Source organism: Lampetra planeri, chromosome 2 (genome assembly GCF_965212315.1).
Source record: "Lampetra planeri chromosome 2, kcLamPlan1.2.h2, whole genome shotgun sequence".
NCBI lineage: Eukaryota > Metazoa > Chordata > Hyperoartia > Petromyzontiformes > Petromyzontidae > Lampetra > Lampetra planeri.
In genome coordinates this window covers 3,557,670-3,570,390 of record NC_136108.1, presented here as the reverse complement: position 1 = coordinate 3,570,390, position 12,721 = coordinate 3,557,670, and the positions used below count along the sequence as shown (strand labels likewise).

General features: G+C 40.3%; 1 protein-coding gene across 3 annotated transcripts in view; it reads left to right on the top strand.

The window, feature by feature from the left end:
* The window catches only part of LOC144724939 (uncharacterized), a 68,423-nt gene that overhangs the window by 17,939 nt on the left and 37,763 nt on the right, over window positions 1-12,721 (top strand). For 2 of the 3 annotated variants that reach the window (XM_078604275.1, XM_078604266.1), the window contains exons 10-16: window positions 1,101-1,203; window positions 1,796-1,891; window positions 2,403-2,437; window positions 2,875-3,065; window positions 6,005-6,114; window positions 9,870-10,226; window positions 11,773-11,926. In XM_078604275.1, the coding sequence (XP_078460401.1) occupies window positions 1,101-1,203; window positions 1,796-1,891; window positions 2,403-2,437; window positions 2,875-3,065; window positions 6,005-6,114; window positions 9,870-10,226; window positions 11,773-11,926 (1,046 nt within the window). The remainder of the gene's footprint in view (window positions 1-1,100; window positions 1,204-1,795; window positions 1,892-2,402; window positions 2,438-2,874; window positions 3,066-6,004; window positions 6,115-9,869; window positions 10,227-11,772; window positions 11,927-12,721) is intronic. The other variant, XM_078604285.1, reaches the window with a different exon arrangement.

Here is a 12,721-nt window from a genome sequence, read left to right as displayed (position 1 = left end):
AGGCTCTAGCGTTCCTTACCTTTGCACCTTTAGGGCCTCACCATTGGCCAGCGTTTCGTGTCGATGCCCTTTAAAGTGATGACTGGGTTTCACTTGACTTATTAATTCAATGAAGAACACTACTTAACATATGCAAAATGAAAGTCGAGATTATTATTGGTTGACCGTCCAGCTTTCCATGCAATGTGTGGCACTCCAGTTCACTGATTGATTAATGGGCTAGATAACTAAAAATTAAAACCTTTACGATACATTTTTACAAATGTGCAGGTATATACTTAAATTATATTGTACAACAACGGCAATTCATATCTCTTAGGTCGTTTATTTGATGTAGGTTGACTCGGCCTAAATCTTGCACGGATCAAGCATTACGCTCGACACATTCGTCAAAAACACCATGCCAATGGTCCTTTTTCATATCACATAAATAGAGGCCAGAGATTGGATTATGGTTGAAGACTGCAATTCACACCATGAGTCATGATGAGAATTGCTTTTTGTAAAGGTTTCTTGATGAAACATTTTCAGTTGGCATATATATAACAGTTCCTACTGGTGAAGCAGGTGACATCAGTATGGTGAAAATATCTTAACACTGGGAATGGTGATAACAATCCCACCTCCGGATAAAAACTTACAGCCGGCAAATGACATGAAACTGGGAAAGCAATTGGAAATGCCATGTTCTGGCTATTTATGAGTGTGTATGTCATGGGATTACAACGCAGTTTTTACTTAGTATTTGATGACTTTCAATTGCACGTAACACATGCACGAATCAAATGTGTAATATATGGCTTATGCCATCATATATCTGGTGGAGGATCGGTTTCAAAGACGATGCATATTTTATCAGAGCATGTTTTGGTTGCATGTTCACCACAAGTACGTGTGGTTAATGTAAACTTGATTCCTTGCAAACGGTATCTTTGGTGTTTCAACATCTTAACACAACTGTATTATTATTCATACAATCTCACCATTTGCGCGCTGTGGCCGCTATAGCAGACATTTGCCATCGGTGCTCGAATGAATGGTCTGTTCCGAGTTAACACAAAGACGGGAACGTGTCTCTCGTTGGTGACTGCGTGTCACAGTCCCCTACAGCGATTCAAAGAGCACTTTGCAGTGGAGGAGAGCAGCCCCACCCCTCGCAAGCTCATCCTCAAGCGCGAGAGCCCGCCAGCCAGCTCGCAGCAGGTGAGCCCACGAGTCTCTCTCCAAGCCCTCGGCACCCAGCTTAATTTGAATAAATTTCTCTGAGATTGTGACAATATGGTGCATGCGATTGACTGGATGTTATAAAAGGAAGGTGGAGGTCAATGTAGATACTCAAAAAGTTGCCGGTGTTTGTGACTTTGTAGATCTGTGTGGTCTTAAGTGAACCCCACGCTAAGTTCGCAGTCATATGGTTTCCATTCCTGCTAGTGAACGTTGGTACTTAAGTCACAAATAAACTATAACCCCATATTGGTCAGATCTCAAAGAAAATCACATAAAAAATAGGGTTTTTATAAATATATAAACATTGTTTTCCCATTCAATTGTACCTGCAAATTTGTTGAAGCTATCATTCTACCACTTTTTGACTTCTGTGATGCTGCCTATAGATCAGCCACTAATGAAACGCTGAACAGACTAAACCCGCTTTATTATTCTACTCTTAAATTTGCACTCGATGTAGGTCATAGCACAAGTGCCCCACAAAGGTGAGACTCAAAATGTTGAGATCCCTATTGGTGATTGTTGGGCCCTGTGTATGTAACCTCTGACTTTTCACTCGTGCGTTTAGTCTCACGGTCCAGCCATGGCACTGGACCGACGCTCCAAATCGCTGGAGGAGCGCGAAGAAGAATATCGGCTCGCTAGGGAGCGCATCTTCAACCAGGTTTAATGTGCATTTTATTCATTCATCGCCACCATGTCAATGGCAGATTTCATACACCTTGCCCAATCTACGTCTAACATGTAGTTCTTGCATGCTTGTATATTGTGCTATGTTACACATCAAGTACTGCATAATAAAAATGACCGAGATGTAACAATCATCCACATATTACCAAAAGAGAACCATGTAGAATGGCTACGGTGTCACATTACGTGCAAATGAAATATATGCATAACTTTTATTTGAGATATCTAAGCAATTTGGATTCAAGATCCATAAATAAACAATGCAGAATAATAGAAAGGCAATCTTGATTTGAAGCTTTCATGACTGGTTCTTTAGAGAATACAAAAGCACTTGATGAACATCTTAATCCAGTTGTGCTAGGGTGGTAATCATGATATTTGCCATTCTCTTACAGTTGTTGGATCTTTATCACTCTCAGCATGATTATGCATGATTATGCATGTGTTTGTCTTTGTGTACGTGTGTATCTGTGCTCTGCCTTAAGTCGCCCATGCAGAGTGAGCCCAGCAAGCCCAACGGGTGAGATGCATCCCATCCTCCCCCACCCCCCCCCCATGTATCTGACCGCCACATCACTCCACTCAGTTGACACTTTCCCATGCATTTTGCATGTCTTGTCTTGGCCACTTGAAAAGGGTACCACTAACTCTGAGAGTTGATCTTTCTTGCAATGGAATAACAATGTGTTCAATCTTAGATATATGTCTACGAGTTTGTATACGAGTCGTTGTTCCAGGACTGGTAAGATAACCACTGCTTGATATTCCAGAGATCGCAATTGTTTCATGCGTTCCTTGTGATGACACGAAAATGGCTGCTTATTATACCACACTTGGTAAAGTGTTTTTTTTGGTCCCAATACTTTTAAAGTAATGAGAAATGTTTGTGCCAATGCTTGTTACGGTTGTCTGCTTGTTATCGCACGGCTGGTAAGTAATGAGCACATGTTTTCTCAGGAACGGCAAGGGAGAGAAGAGCGGTGAGCGCAGCGCTCCACCGGGGAAGGTGGGGGGGCTGGGCGTGCGGCGAATGCACAGCGCCGATGCAGAGCCGGGAAGTTGGCACCCGTCACGCGCAGGCGTGTCCGTGCTGCGGAGAGCTGAGAGCGCCGGTGAGGGTGGAGGGATCGCTACACACGCCACCTCCGGTAAGTCCACGCTTGAGGCCGTTTGTGAAAGTCGCATGAATAAATAAAGGTAAAAGGAGCACAAGTGGAATTTCACTCATCCATGCTCTGCAGGAGGCAAGGGATTTATAAAAAAAGATTTCGTTGAAATATTATTTTTATAAATCCCTGGGTTATTCAAAACTGTTCATGTTGAATTGCAGTAAAATATTGTGCTTATTACTGGGCCTTGGAAAAAGCACTGCAGTATTTGCCTGATATTAGCATGGCTTATTTAAGGTATAGACATTGGCTTTCCTTTGCTTGTGTAAATATCAGTTCTATCCATGAAAATATATTGGCTTATTTGTACGGAGACATTTCTTTTTTTTACATTTTATATATGCCCCCTGTATCTTTCAAATACACCAGGGTTTGTATTTGGGCTTACTTGGTAAGATCTAAGATTATTGAACCGAAATAAAAAATGTAAATGATGCTCATTTTGGATCATTGCAATTTAAATATAACATAGAAGGACTTCGTCGAAGGCCTGTACAATCTGTCGTTTGTTTTGATTTTCTGTGGCTGCCAACATAAAATGTGTTTTATTAATAGTGACAGTTCAAGGACAGTTATTATGGAGCATTTCCAATAGATTGTTTGATTTAAAACTGAGCAGCTAAAAATTTCATTCGTAGATATAAAATTTAATTATGGGTTTGATTGGACTTGTAAGTAGAATTTATTTTTAAATGATTGAAGTTTTGTGTACAATTGTGAATTTCCCTTGTAAAAAATAACCGTAAATATGCCTAATCGTATTAGATCCCTGAAGCAAAACAGAGATGGGTGAACACCCTGGCACTCTAGGTGTTGTATGTTTGGGGGTTGCGAGGTGGCAAGAGACAGCAGTGTTCATCTTTACCCTCAGGATCTGCGTGGGTTTTATCCTGTTTCTCCGGTTTCCTCCAACATTCCAAACACTAATTTTTGGAATTGGCCAAATGTGCCGATGCTGAACTCTGATAAGAAAAGAGTCGCGAGACTCGGTGAAACTCTCCTTATTAAATAGATTATTGTAATTTGGCATTGGATAATTTGGTTTCAAGACAAAAATATATGTATTATTTGTTTCAGAACGAGAGGCCCTATGAAGCTGTTTTGCTCTCTTTCATGTGTGTCCTGTGATGGTACAGAGTGCTGATATGAATACTTCTAGATTTTTCATATGCAAAGTATTGCATTGGTCAGCATGTAGCCTAGAAAGGCACCCCCACCTCTCCACATTAGCATGTTTCCCTGGTGAACATTTGTGAAAGTACATTCTGGCAATTTAGCAGTTGCAGGGTAATGCTCTCAACCTGACTATGCATTTGAGAGGCACAATGTGGCCCTTAATGTGATTTCATGCTGGCAGGAGATTTACGTCCACACGTTTTTATTAGATTGTGTGCTTGTTTGACGTGTTCACAGCGCATAATCATCCAGTTACAAATATATTGAAACTGGAAAAATCTGGATGCAGGGAATAAAAAGATTATATATACATCTAAATTGCAGGCTCAAATTTGTAAGAGGGTTTTAATTATTTAGAACTTTTGATAATAGTTTTGTGTGTTTATTGAGCAAATCTAGGATTGAACATTTTCAGTATTTTTTCCTTAGACCCCGCAATATGAATGATACATATTTAAATAAGGTTTTTTACACTCCTCTACCTTAAAAATTTACGTGTAAATTGTTGTGGTATTAACATGTCCAAATAACAGTGTGTAATTAATCTACTCGTGCTTAACTATAATACACGTGTAACCTGCATTTGTCCTTATTCACATTCTTGTGGTGGATGTGGGAACAGACGTAACATTTTCCGTGAAACCTTAGCTGTCAAGCTGCCATCGAAGAGCAGTGCCAGTCTGGAGGCGTGTATTGAACCAGATCCACATATTATTTTTGTAAACCTTGGCCAGACTTGATCTGCGGTGTCGCACGACGCTGTGACTCGGCGAGCCAGCGGTGGCGTATTTCCGCTCTGCACTTCTCTCTTGGTTTAATGCCACTAATCGGTAAAATTGCTTAAAAAAAAGAAGAAATTTTGGTGCAAAGTTATTGTATGACTAATATAATTGTACTCTTTGGGTCTTTCGGTAAAGTCACATCGATAGAAACATAAAAAAAAAAATCACGAGGTTTCGATCGCAACACGGGCAATTGCCTTCAGGTGAAAAAATACAGCAGGTGAACTGCAATTTTTCTATCTACGTGACTTTACCGAAAGACCCAAATAGAATGAATTTCTGCAGTCACGAAAGCTTTCAGTCAAGATTTAATCTAATTGTGTTGCTATGAAATGGGCCAAATTGGCACTGCTGCTGTGACTCACAGGAGATGCTCGTTGGAAATAGCTGCATTGTTCCCACCAATTAAATCTGCATAATTATTGGCTGCCACAAAGTAAGTTTGTTTTACTTTGAAGTTGTCTTTACCACAATAAAGGACTTTGTGTTTTATTCCCTGTAGAGTACTGCCATGTGAGCCCAGTGACCGAGTTTGATTCCCAGCTATGCAGCTTACATGGTCTAATATGGTCAAATAACCCAAATTACTGACATGGCATTGGAGTGCCTTCATCCAGCAGCGGATTTACAAAAGGCTGTAAATTATCATGGTTGTTTTTATGTCTCTTTGCATAGAAGCTTGTAAATAGTCTACAAGTGGCGGTATGCAGGATTTAAATAATCCCATTAGTTGACAGAGCATCTTTATTTTTGTTGACATAATTTCCCCTGGCTGTTCACCTTCCAGCTGTGAAAGCATTTACATCTTTGAATAAAAGGAAAGAGTCAAGCAAAATTATCATTACCATCATTGTCTTCAGCGGCATATCATAAAAGGGGGATAATTTATGCATAATCGTAAAAAAATCCTCGCTATGTTGTGATTTTATAAAAAATGTATTATGTTTATTTAAATTACAGCTGCAGCGCAGATGAATGTTGCCGAGGCGGCCGCGCATTTTGGTGAAAGTCGGTGCTCCACGTTGGTCAACTGCCAGTCCCAGATGCCCCGGGGACCTGCACTTCCACAGGTGCGGTTGTGGTGGAGACTGTGTTGGCAGATTGGCATGCAGTGTAAAATCGGATCCTGCTCTATAATTAAACCATAACGACCTTAACCTATCTGCATCGTGAGTATATAAGCATAATTTTCCAACTTGCTAACCCATTGCCTCAATGCAAATGCTACAGTATGTAATTTCCCTTAAAAGCTAAGCTTGAAAATGACCATGCCTGTCGTCAACACTACCTCTTCAGTTTTTTATGAGTACTCACTGTCATGTGACCGTAAATTACTCTTTGCAGTTAATTATACACACTTGCCTCCCTCCACTTGAATAAAGACTTTATAATTATAATTCACATGGTGTAAATGTGATCAGTTTAATACATACAATGTGTGCCAGCTAATTGATATTCCCAACTGTCTGAGCTAAAGTTAAGATGCCAACAATGCCCAGGTATTCTTAAGTAGGGTCGTAACGATTCAATTCCCTCGTGATTCAATGCATCGCATCATTCATGTGTGGCGATTCGATACTTGAATCAGAGGTTTTGCATTATAGTCAATGATTGTGAATTTGTAGATTTTTTAAATGATGCTGTTAATATTCTATGGGTCTTTCGGTAAAGCCACGTAGATAGAAAAATAATTAAAAAATATCACGACGTTTCGATCGTAACACAAGCAATCGTATTCAGGTGATTGCTTGTGTTGTGATCGAAATGTCGTGATATTTTTATTATTTTTCTATCTACATTGCTTCACCGAAAAACCCATAGAATATGTATTCCTGCAGTCACGAAAGCTTTAAGTCAACATACTGTTAATGTAAATGAATGATGCAAAATTGACCAATTCCTGCTTGGATTTGGTGGCAATAAAATGCTATGAACGAATACAAATTCTCACTGCACTTCGGCCTTCAGAATTCTCTTGACATAGAGGTCTGTTTTTTTTGTAATTTCTCGTTCAAATCTTGTAGTTCTCAATTGTTTGTCTTTTTTACGGTTTTGTGCACAGCCATGCATTTTAGACCGTCTTTCTTAAATTGTATTTTATTTTGCACTTCCGTTTCGACAGTTTTTTTTTCTTTTATTCAAATTTATATGTTGGCCCATTTTATCTTGCTCTGTCACATTTCACCTCTCCCAATTATGTGTCATTCATAAATTACCATAATATTACCATATCATTTGCATATTATTTGCGTGAATGAATGATTTTATCTTTGGCAAGCTGTTTGGTTTGGGATGAAGAATTGATTGTCACGCATGCATGAATGCATAGTTCCAGCTCTAATTTTTAGACTATGTTTGTAAATAAATATTGTGCAATACATTGCTACAAAAGTGTATGCATGTTGAAGTTCTTTCTCACCGTACGTAGCCAACCGTGATGCATTGTTGGGTATCTTGTCAATGACCGTTGTCCAGACAGAGTAGAGCAGACATTAAGAATGTGACTAACATTAAAGTATGTATAAAAGACACGTTTTAGTTGAAATAATTTCATATGTAAATTTAATCATGTCTGTAAATGTGTATGGATAGTGTATGTAATAAAAACATAGACATTGTCAAAGGGACCGTTTAAAAGTGTATGGCAGCATGATAAGGTGCTTGCTTGGAGTTAGACTGGGAGGCAGACAGAGAATACGCATATGTTAGATACATCATTTTGACTTAAGTTAGTTTGGGCAGGACACATTGCTATATGAGATGGTGGCTGGTGGTTGAGATTCATGACGAAGTGGCAGCCGGAGGAGGGCACCTGGCCACAAGTCCATCCAAACGTGGAGATGGAGCAATGAAATCTGCTGGTGTGCATGAGCGATATGGATTGTCCCATCGTGAGATTGTGAGTGATGGCAACGGCTTGGGGAGGCTTTCGGCAAAAGATAGATTGTGGCTGATTATGGTGAATATCAATTGAACATTTGTTATTTGTTGAGCTAGGTGAACAACTGCAATGAAAAACATTCTAAAAGCTCGTCAAAATGTGTGTCTTATTCCGCTGGTCCCACAGCCTCTGTGCAATTACGTGTCTCTTTGAGCGCCTATATGTGTGCGCGTGCGTGCTCCATACTGTGTGCCCCTTGGCTCACTAGTGGGTGCGTCACAACCCATGTGTGGATGTGCGTCACGGTGAGCCCGGGGGGCTGGGGGATTGTGCAGTCGCCATGTGATCTCATTTGACAGTTATCAGTGAGAATTACTGTTCATAAATAATGTATTTTCTCTGCCCTGCTCTCATCCTATACCTTCTCTTTGTTAATTCCCTCTTTCTTCCTGGCCCTATCTTAATTCCCCCTTTCTCTCGGTTTAGTATTCCCTCTAATTTTTCCCATCTCATTCCTTCTGTTTACATACTTTCCACCCACTGCGTCATGTCTCTCTTCCCATGTGACCGAATACATTTCCCAACCTCTTCATTCTCCCTTCTTTGTCTCTCTCACAGTTGTCCTCGCTTAATTGAATTTCGAGTATACCACGCTTCCCATTCTCCATCTCACTGTCTCTCTCATTTTGGCTTTTCCCCATCAGCTCATTTTTTTATTACCTGCCCATTTCCTGTCTTATGATCTCTACCTTATCCTCCTCCCTTTCGTCTGCCCCCCCCTCTTCTCTGCTATTATCCCCTCTTTGATTATCATCTCTGCTTGCCCCTGAGAGCACTGCACTGGAGCATAATTGGAAACCGTTAAATATACGTTGCTGCATTATTGCAATGCTGCATTTATTGCCTAACGGTATTCCAATCTTACATTATTGCAACTTCATATTTTTTTAAACTGTTATCACAAAACTATTTAGTGCCATTGCAATTCTGTGCAGCATTGTTATGGTATATTTTTACATCACGATTGCAACGCTGCCCTTTGCAGTAATTTTCCTTATTAAAATGTTGCGCTGTTACATTAGCATTATTTCGAAGCTGTTTTGTAAATATACACCATTGCTATTATAACTTGACTCTGAAGATACTTCATTCCATTCATCACACAATTCTGACTGCGTTGTTATGATGTTACACTCCATGCTTTGCCTTATTTATATATTGCATATCTGTGAATCTTTACTCATTAGTACATTGTTTCCTTATTGAAACCATTGTAAAGACATTATGTTTCTGCCTGTGCTAACAGTGTTGATATTTTTTTTCAATCGCACATTGTGGTGTTGATATGCAAAGTTAAAAGCAGAGGCGGTTGTAAATGTTTTTTCAGACTATAAATGCTCACATTGTGGGTATGCATGTTAATGTGTATTATTCATGTATATGTGAATGTGTCTGATAAATGGGTTATATATGTTGTATTTAGAATATCGTCGAATTTGCATTTATTACCAGTTTAAAATGTGTACTTTCTTTTGATTTATCCAGTATAAATAAATAGTGTGTTATTGGTATGACATACACATAACCACACGAGTTGTAGATGGACTCCATGGTGAATCATAACATTTATATAAGGTGTGCTGTGTGTAATTTAATGTGTACTAGCTGTGAATAAATCAGAATTTGAATTAATGTTCAGATTAATGTGCCTGTTTGGCCAATCTCTGTTGTGTACGGTACTATTGTCGTATGCAGCTAATTGGATGATTGCATGACCCACACAGCTTTTTATTGTCTTTTCTTTAAGCCGAATTTAACGTCGAGAATGCAAAACCTTCGGCTTGGTCAAAACAAGCGTGTAAATGAATGAACCTGAATGGTCTTCCGTCCCATGACAGTGTGTAAGAGAATGCGCATGCATGCCCGTGATGCGTGCCTTTTCAGGATGGGGGCCGGATGGTTCACATGCGTGGGGGGGATCCCAGGTTTTCAGGACAGACCCAGCCCAGTGCAGGTGTGTGCTACCCTGCCGGCCCACCTTCTCAACAGGCTCTCCTCAACCACTGGGCCTTGCAGAGGTCGCCCTTCCTGCCTGCCGGGGGCGTGCCGTCACCCGGCCACGCCGAGCTCCCGTGCGGCCAGAGTCCGCAGCACGGCCATCCGGCGTGGGGGCGTAACAACAACAACAACCACCACCAGGCTCCTGGGCCCTCTAGGAGCACGCAGATGCATGGGGGGCATGCGGGCCATGGCAACCGTGGCCATACATCTACTGGCAACCGAGCTCTCCAACAACAGCAGGTACATTTATTAAGCTCATGCTGATGTTGTAAACATAAAAATCAGCACCATTGGTACCTCATTTGCCAGTAAAAAATATGATAATTGGTGTTTTACCCTTTTATCTGGCAACAAAACTGACACTTTTTTTTACGAGGAGTCATGTTTGCATAGACCACAATACCTGCAGTCATAATAATGCAACAAAAAACACAACTCTGATCAAGGACAGTGCATACATTATCAGAGTTGTGTTTTTTTGTTTGCATTATGACTGCAGGTATTGTGGTCTATGCAAACATGACTCCTCGTAAAAAAAGGTGTCAGTTTTGTTGCCAGATAAAAGGGTAAAAAACCAATTATAAAAATCAGCATCGCCATTACAATGCAAACGTGCATCATAATACAGTGCCTGTCTTAATATTGCAGACAGAGCACAAGGGCTAATGCCCCAGGTCTTTATTAAAGCAACACAAGTATTTAAATTTGGAACAAGATAGACAGGTATTCTAATTTATCATAAAACAACATCATCTTCATCAGGATGATCTGTACCACATAGCTGAAGACCAGCATGTGTTGCAATTTACCTCAAGAAACCTGGTGTTTGCTCAGTGGGCACCCATTAGAACATCGACTTGTACCTACGATGCTTACGATTTTAGATATAATGCAGTCAGGCTACGTGACTTTGTGGCTCCTGCAGGAATTTGTGTGGATTTGTCCCAACGGTGCTCCCTTGTAACTCCAGAGCATACTTCTTCTGCACTTCTTTCCCAGGAATTGCTGAAATCCCAGGAGGAAATTCTAGAATCGTGGGGGGAATGGAGGGTTGTACACTGCTAATCCGCAGATACAGACCATAAATACCACTTCGTGGAGATGAGGGCTCAGTCCAGGTTCTTCTCTAATTGAAGATTTTTTTTAGGAGGGAGTTGTAAGGGATTTGTGGGACAGTGAGAGACAGGCAAAGGTATCCCCGCATGTGTATTGAGAATCTTAGATGTGTAAAGACTTATCTTCCCTAATGCATCTGCCATTCTGAATAAATGCACCACGTACACCCAATGAATATATTTTTATAATTAACATGTTTGATCTGTCCCTGTGATAGATTACATCTGTCCACAGGTGTTTGTAAAATATCGTTAATTTTGTGCACTTAAATTATTCATATTGTCACGGTGTATTATGCTTTGACAATTTGTGTAAGAAAAAAAATGTACGCCTTTGGTGTGTGAAATTTGCTTCGCTAATTTGGTTTAGTGATCTAATTTTTTTCGTCAATAAGAACTCTAACATGCTCGTACATATGCGAGAATGATCTGTTCCGATTGTGCTCTTAATATTGAAAATTGTGATCTTAAACCTCATGCAGTTACCTGGCAGGACCCTCCTAAAATTAATCGTGCAACTCTTGGGGGATTTTTTGGGGTAAACAAGCATAATAAATATAATCGCATCTTTTGCAAAAGAGACTGTATATTAGCCGGCTCAAGATTAGTTGAAGGTAAGTTATTGATTCATGGGTGTTAAGCTGATCATATCTCCATGTATATTTTAACAGAGCCAGTCCTTCAGCGATGTGGATGGTACCCAGGGCTTGCGTGAGCAACAGTACATGGGGCTCCAACACACTCCTACAAGCAGCTCCAGCTCCACCATGCCCCATCAGCATCACAACCAACAGTGGAGAGGCCCCCAGCCAAACCCATACCAAGGTGAGACCTGCTGTGTTTATATATTGTCTCATAACCCATAATGCACAGGATTTCATTTCGACACAGCAGCCATCCTATTCAGTCATGTGGTTGACTCTTGTTCTGAATGAAACATCCACTACGCTTCATCCCGTAATGTAACTAGCATCTTGATAATTGGTTTTTTACCCTTCTATCTGGCAACAAAACTGACACCTTTTTACAAGGAGTCATGTTTGCATAGACCGCAATACCTGCAGTCATAATACAAACAAAAGACATGACTCCTTGTAAAAAGGTGTCAGTTTTGTTGCCAGATAGAAGGGTAAAAAACCAATTATCATATTTTTACTGGCAAATGAGGTTCCCATAGTGTAGATGCTTGCCCCGAGCTCTCATACTCTGATGGTGCATTGTCTTTGAGTTGTGCGCCTTTTGGCGTCATCTGGTCCAACCCATGTGAGACTAGGCTCTAAGGAAAGCTGTCTCGGGTGTGGACCAATCAACTTCAAGGACAGTGCACATTATCAGAGTTATGTCTTTTGTTTGTATTATGACTGCAGGTATTGCAGTCTATGCAAACATGACTCCTTGTAAAAAGGTGTCAGTTTTGTTGCCAGATAGAAGGGTAAAAAACCAATTATCATATTTTTACTGGCAAATGAGGTTCCCATAACTAGCATCTTATTTGCCAAATATATCCCAATATGTGCAGCTTGCATACATGAATGGTTTATGTTAATGCTGTGTTTTCATGTACGTGAGAATGCATATGGATCTTACTTACCCTTGTAAACGTGTTGTACATGCACCCGA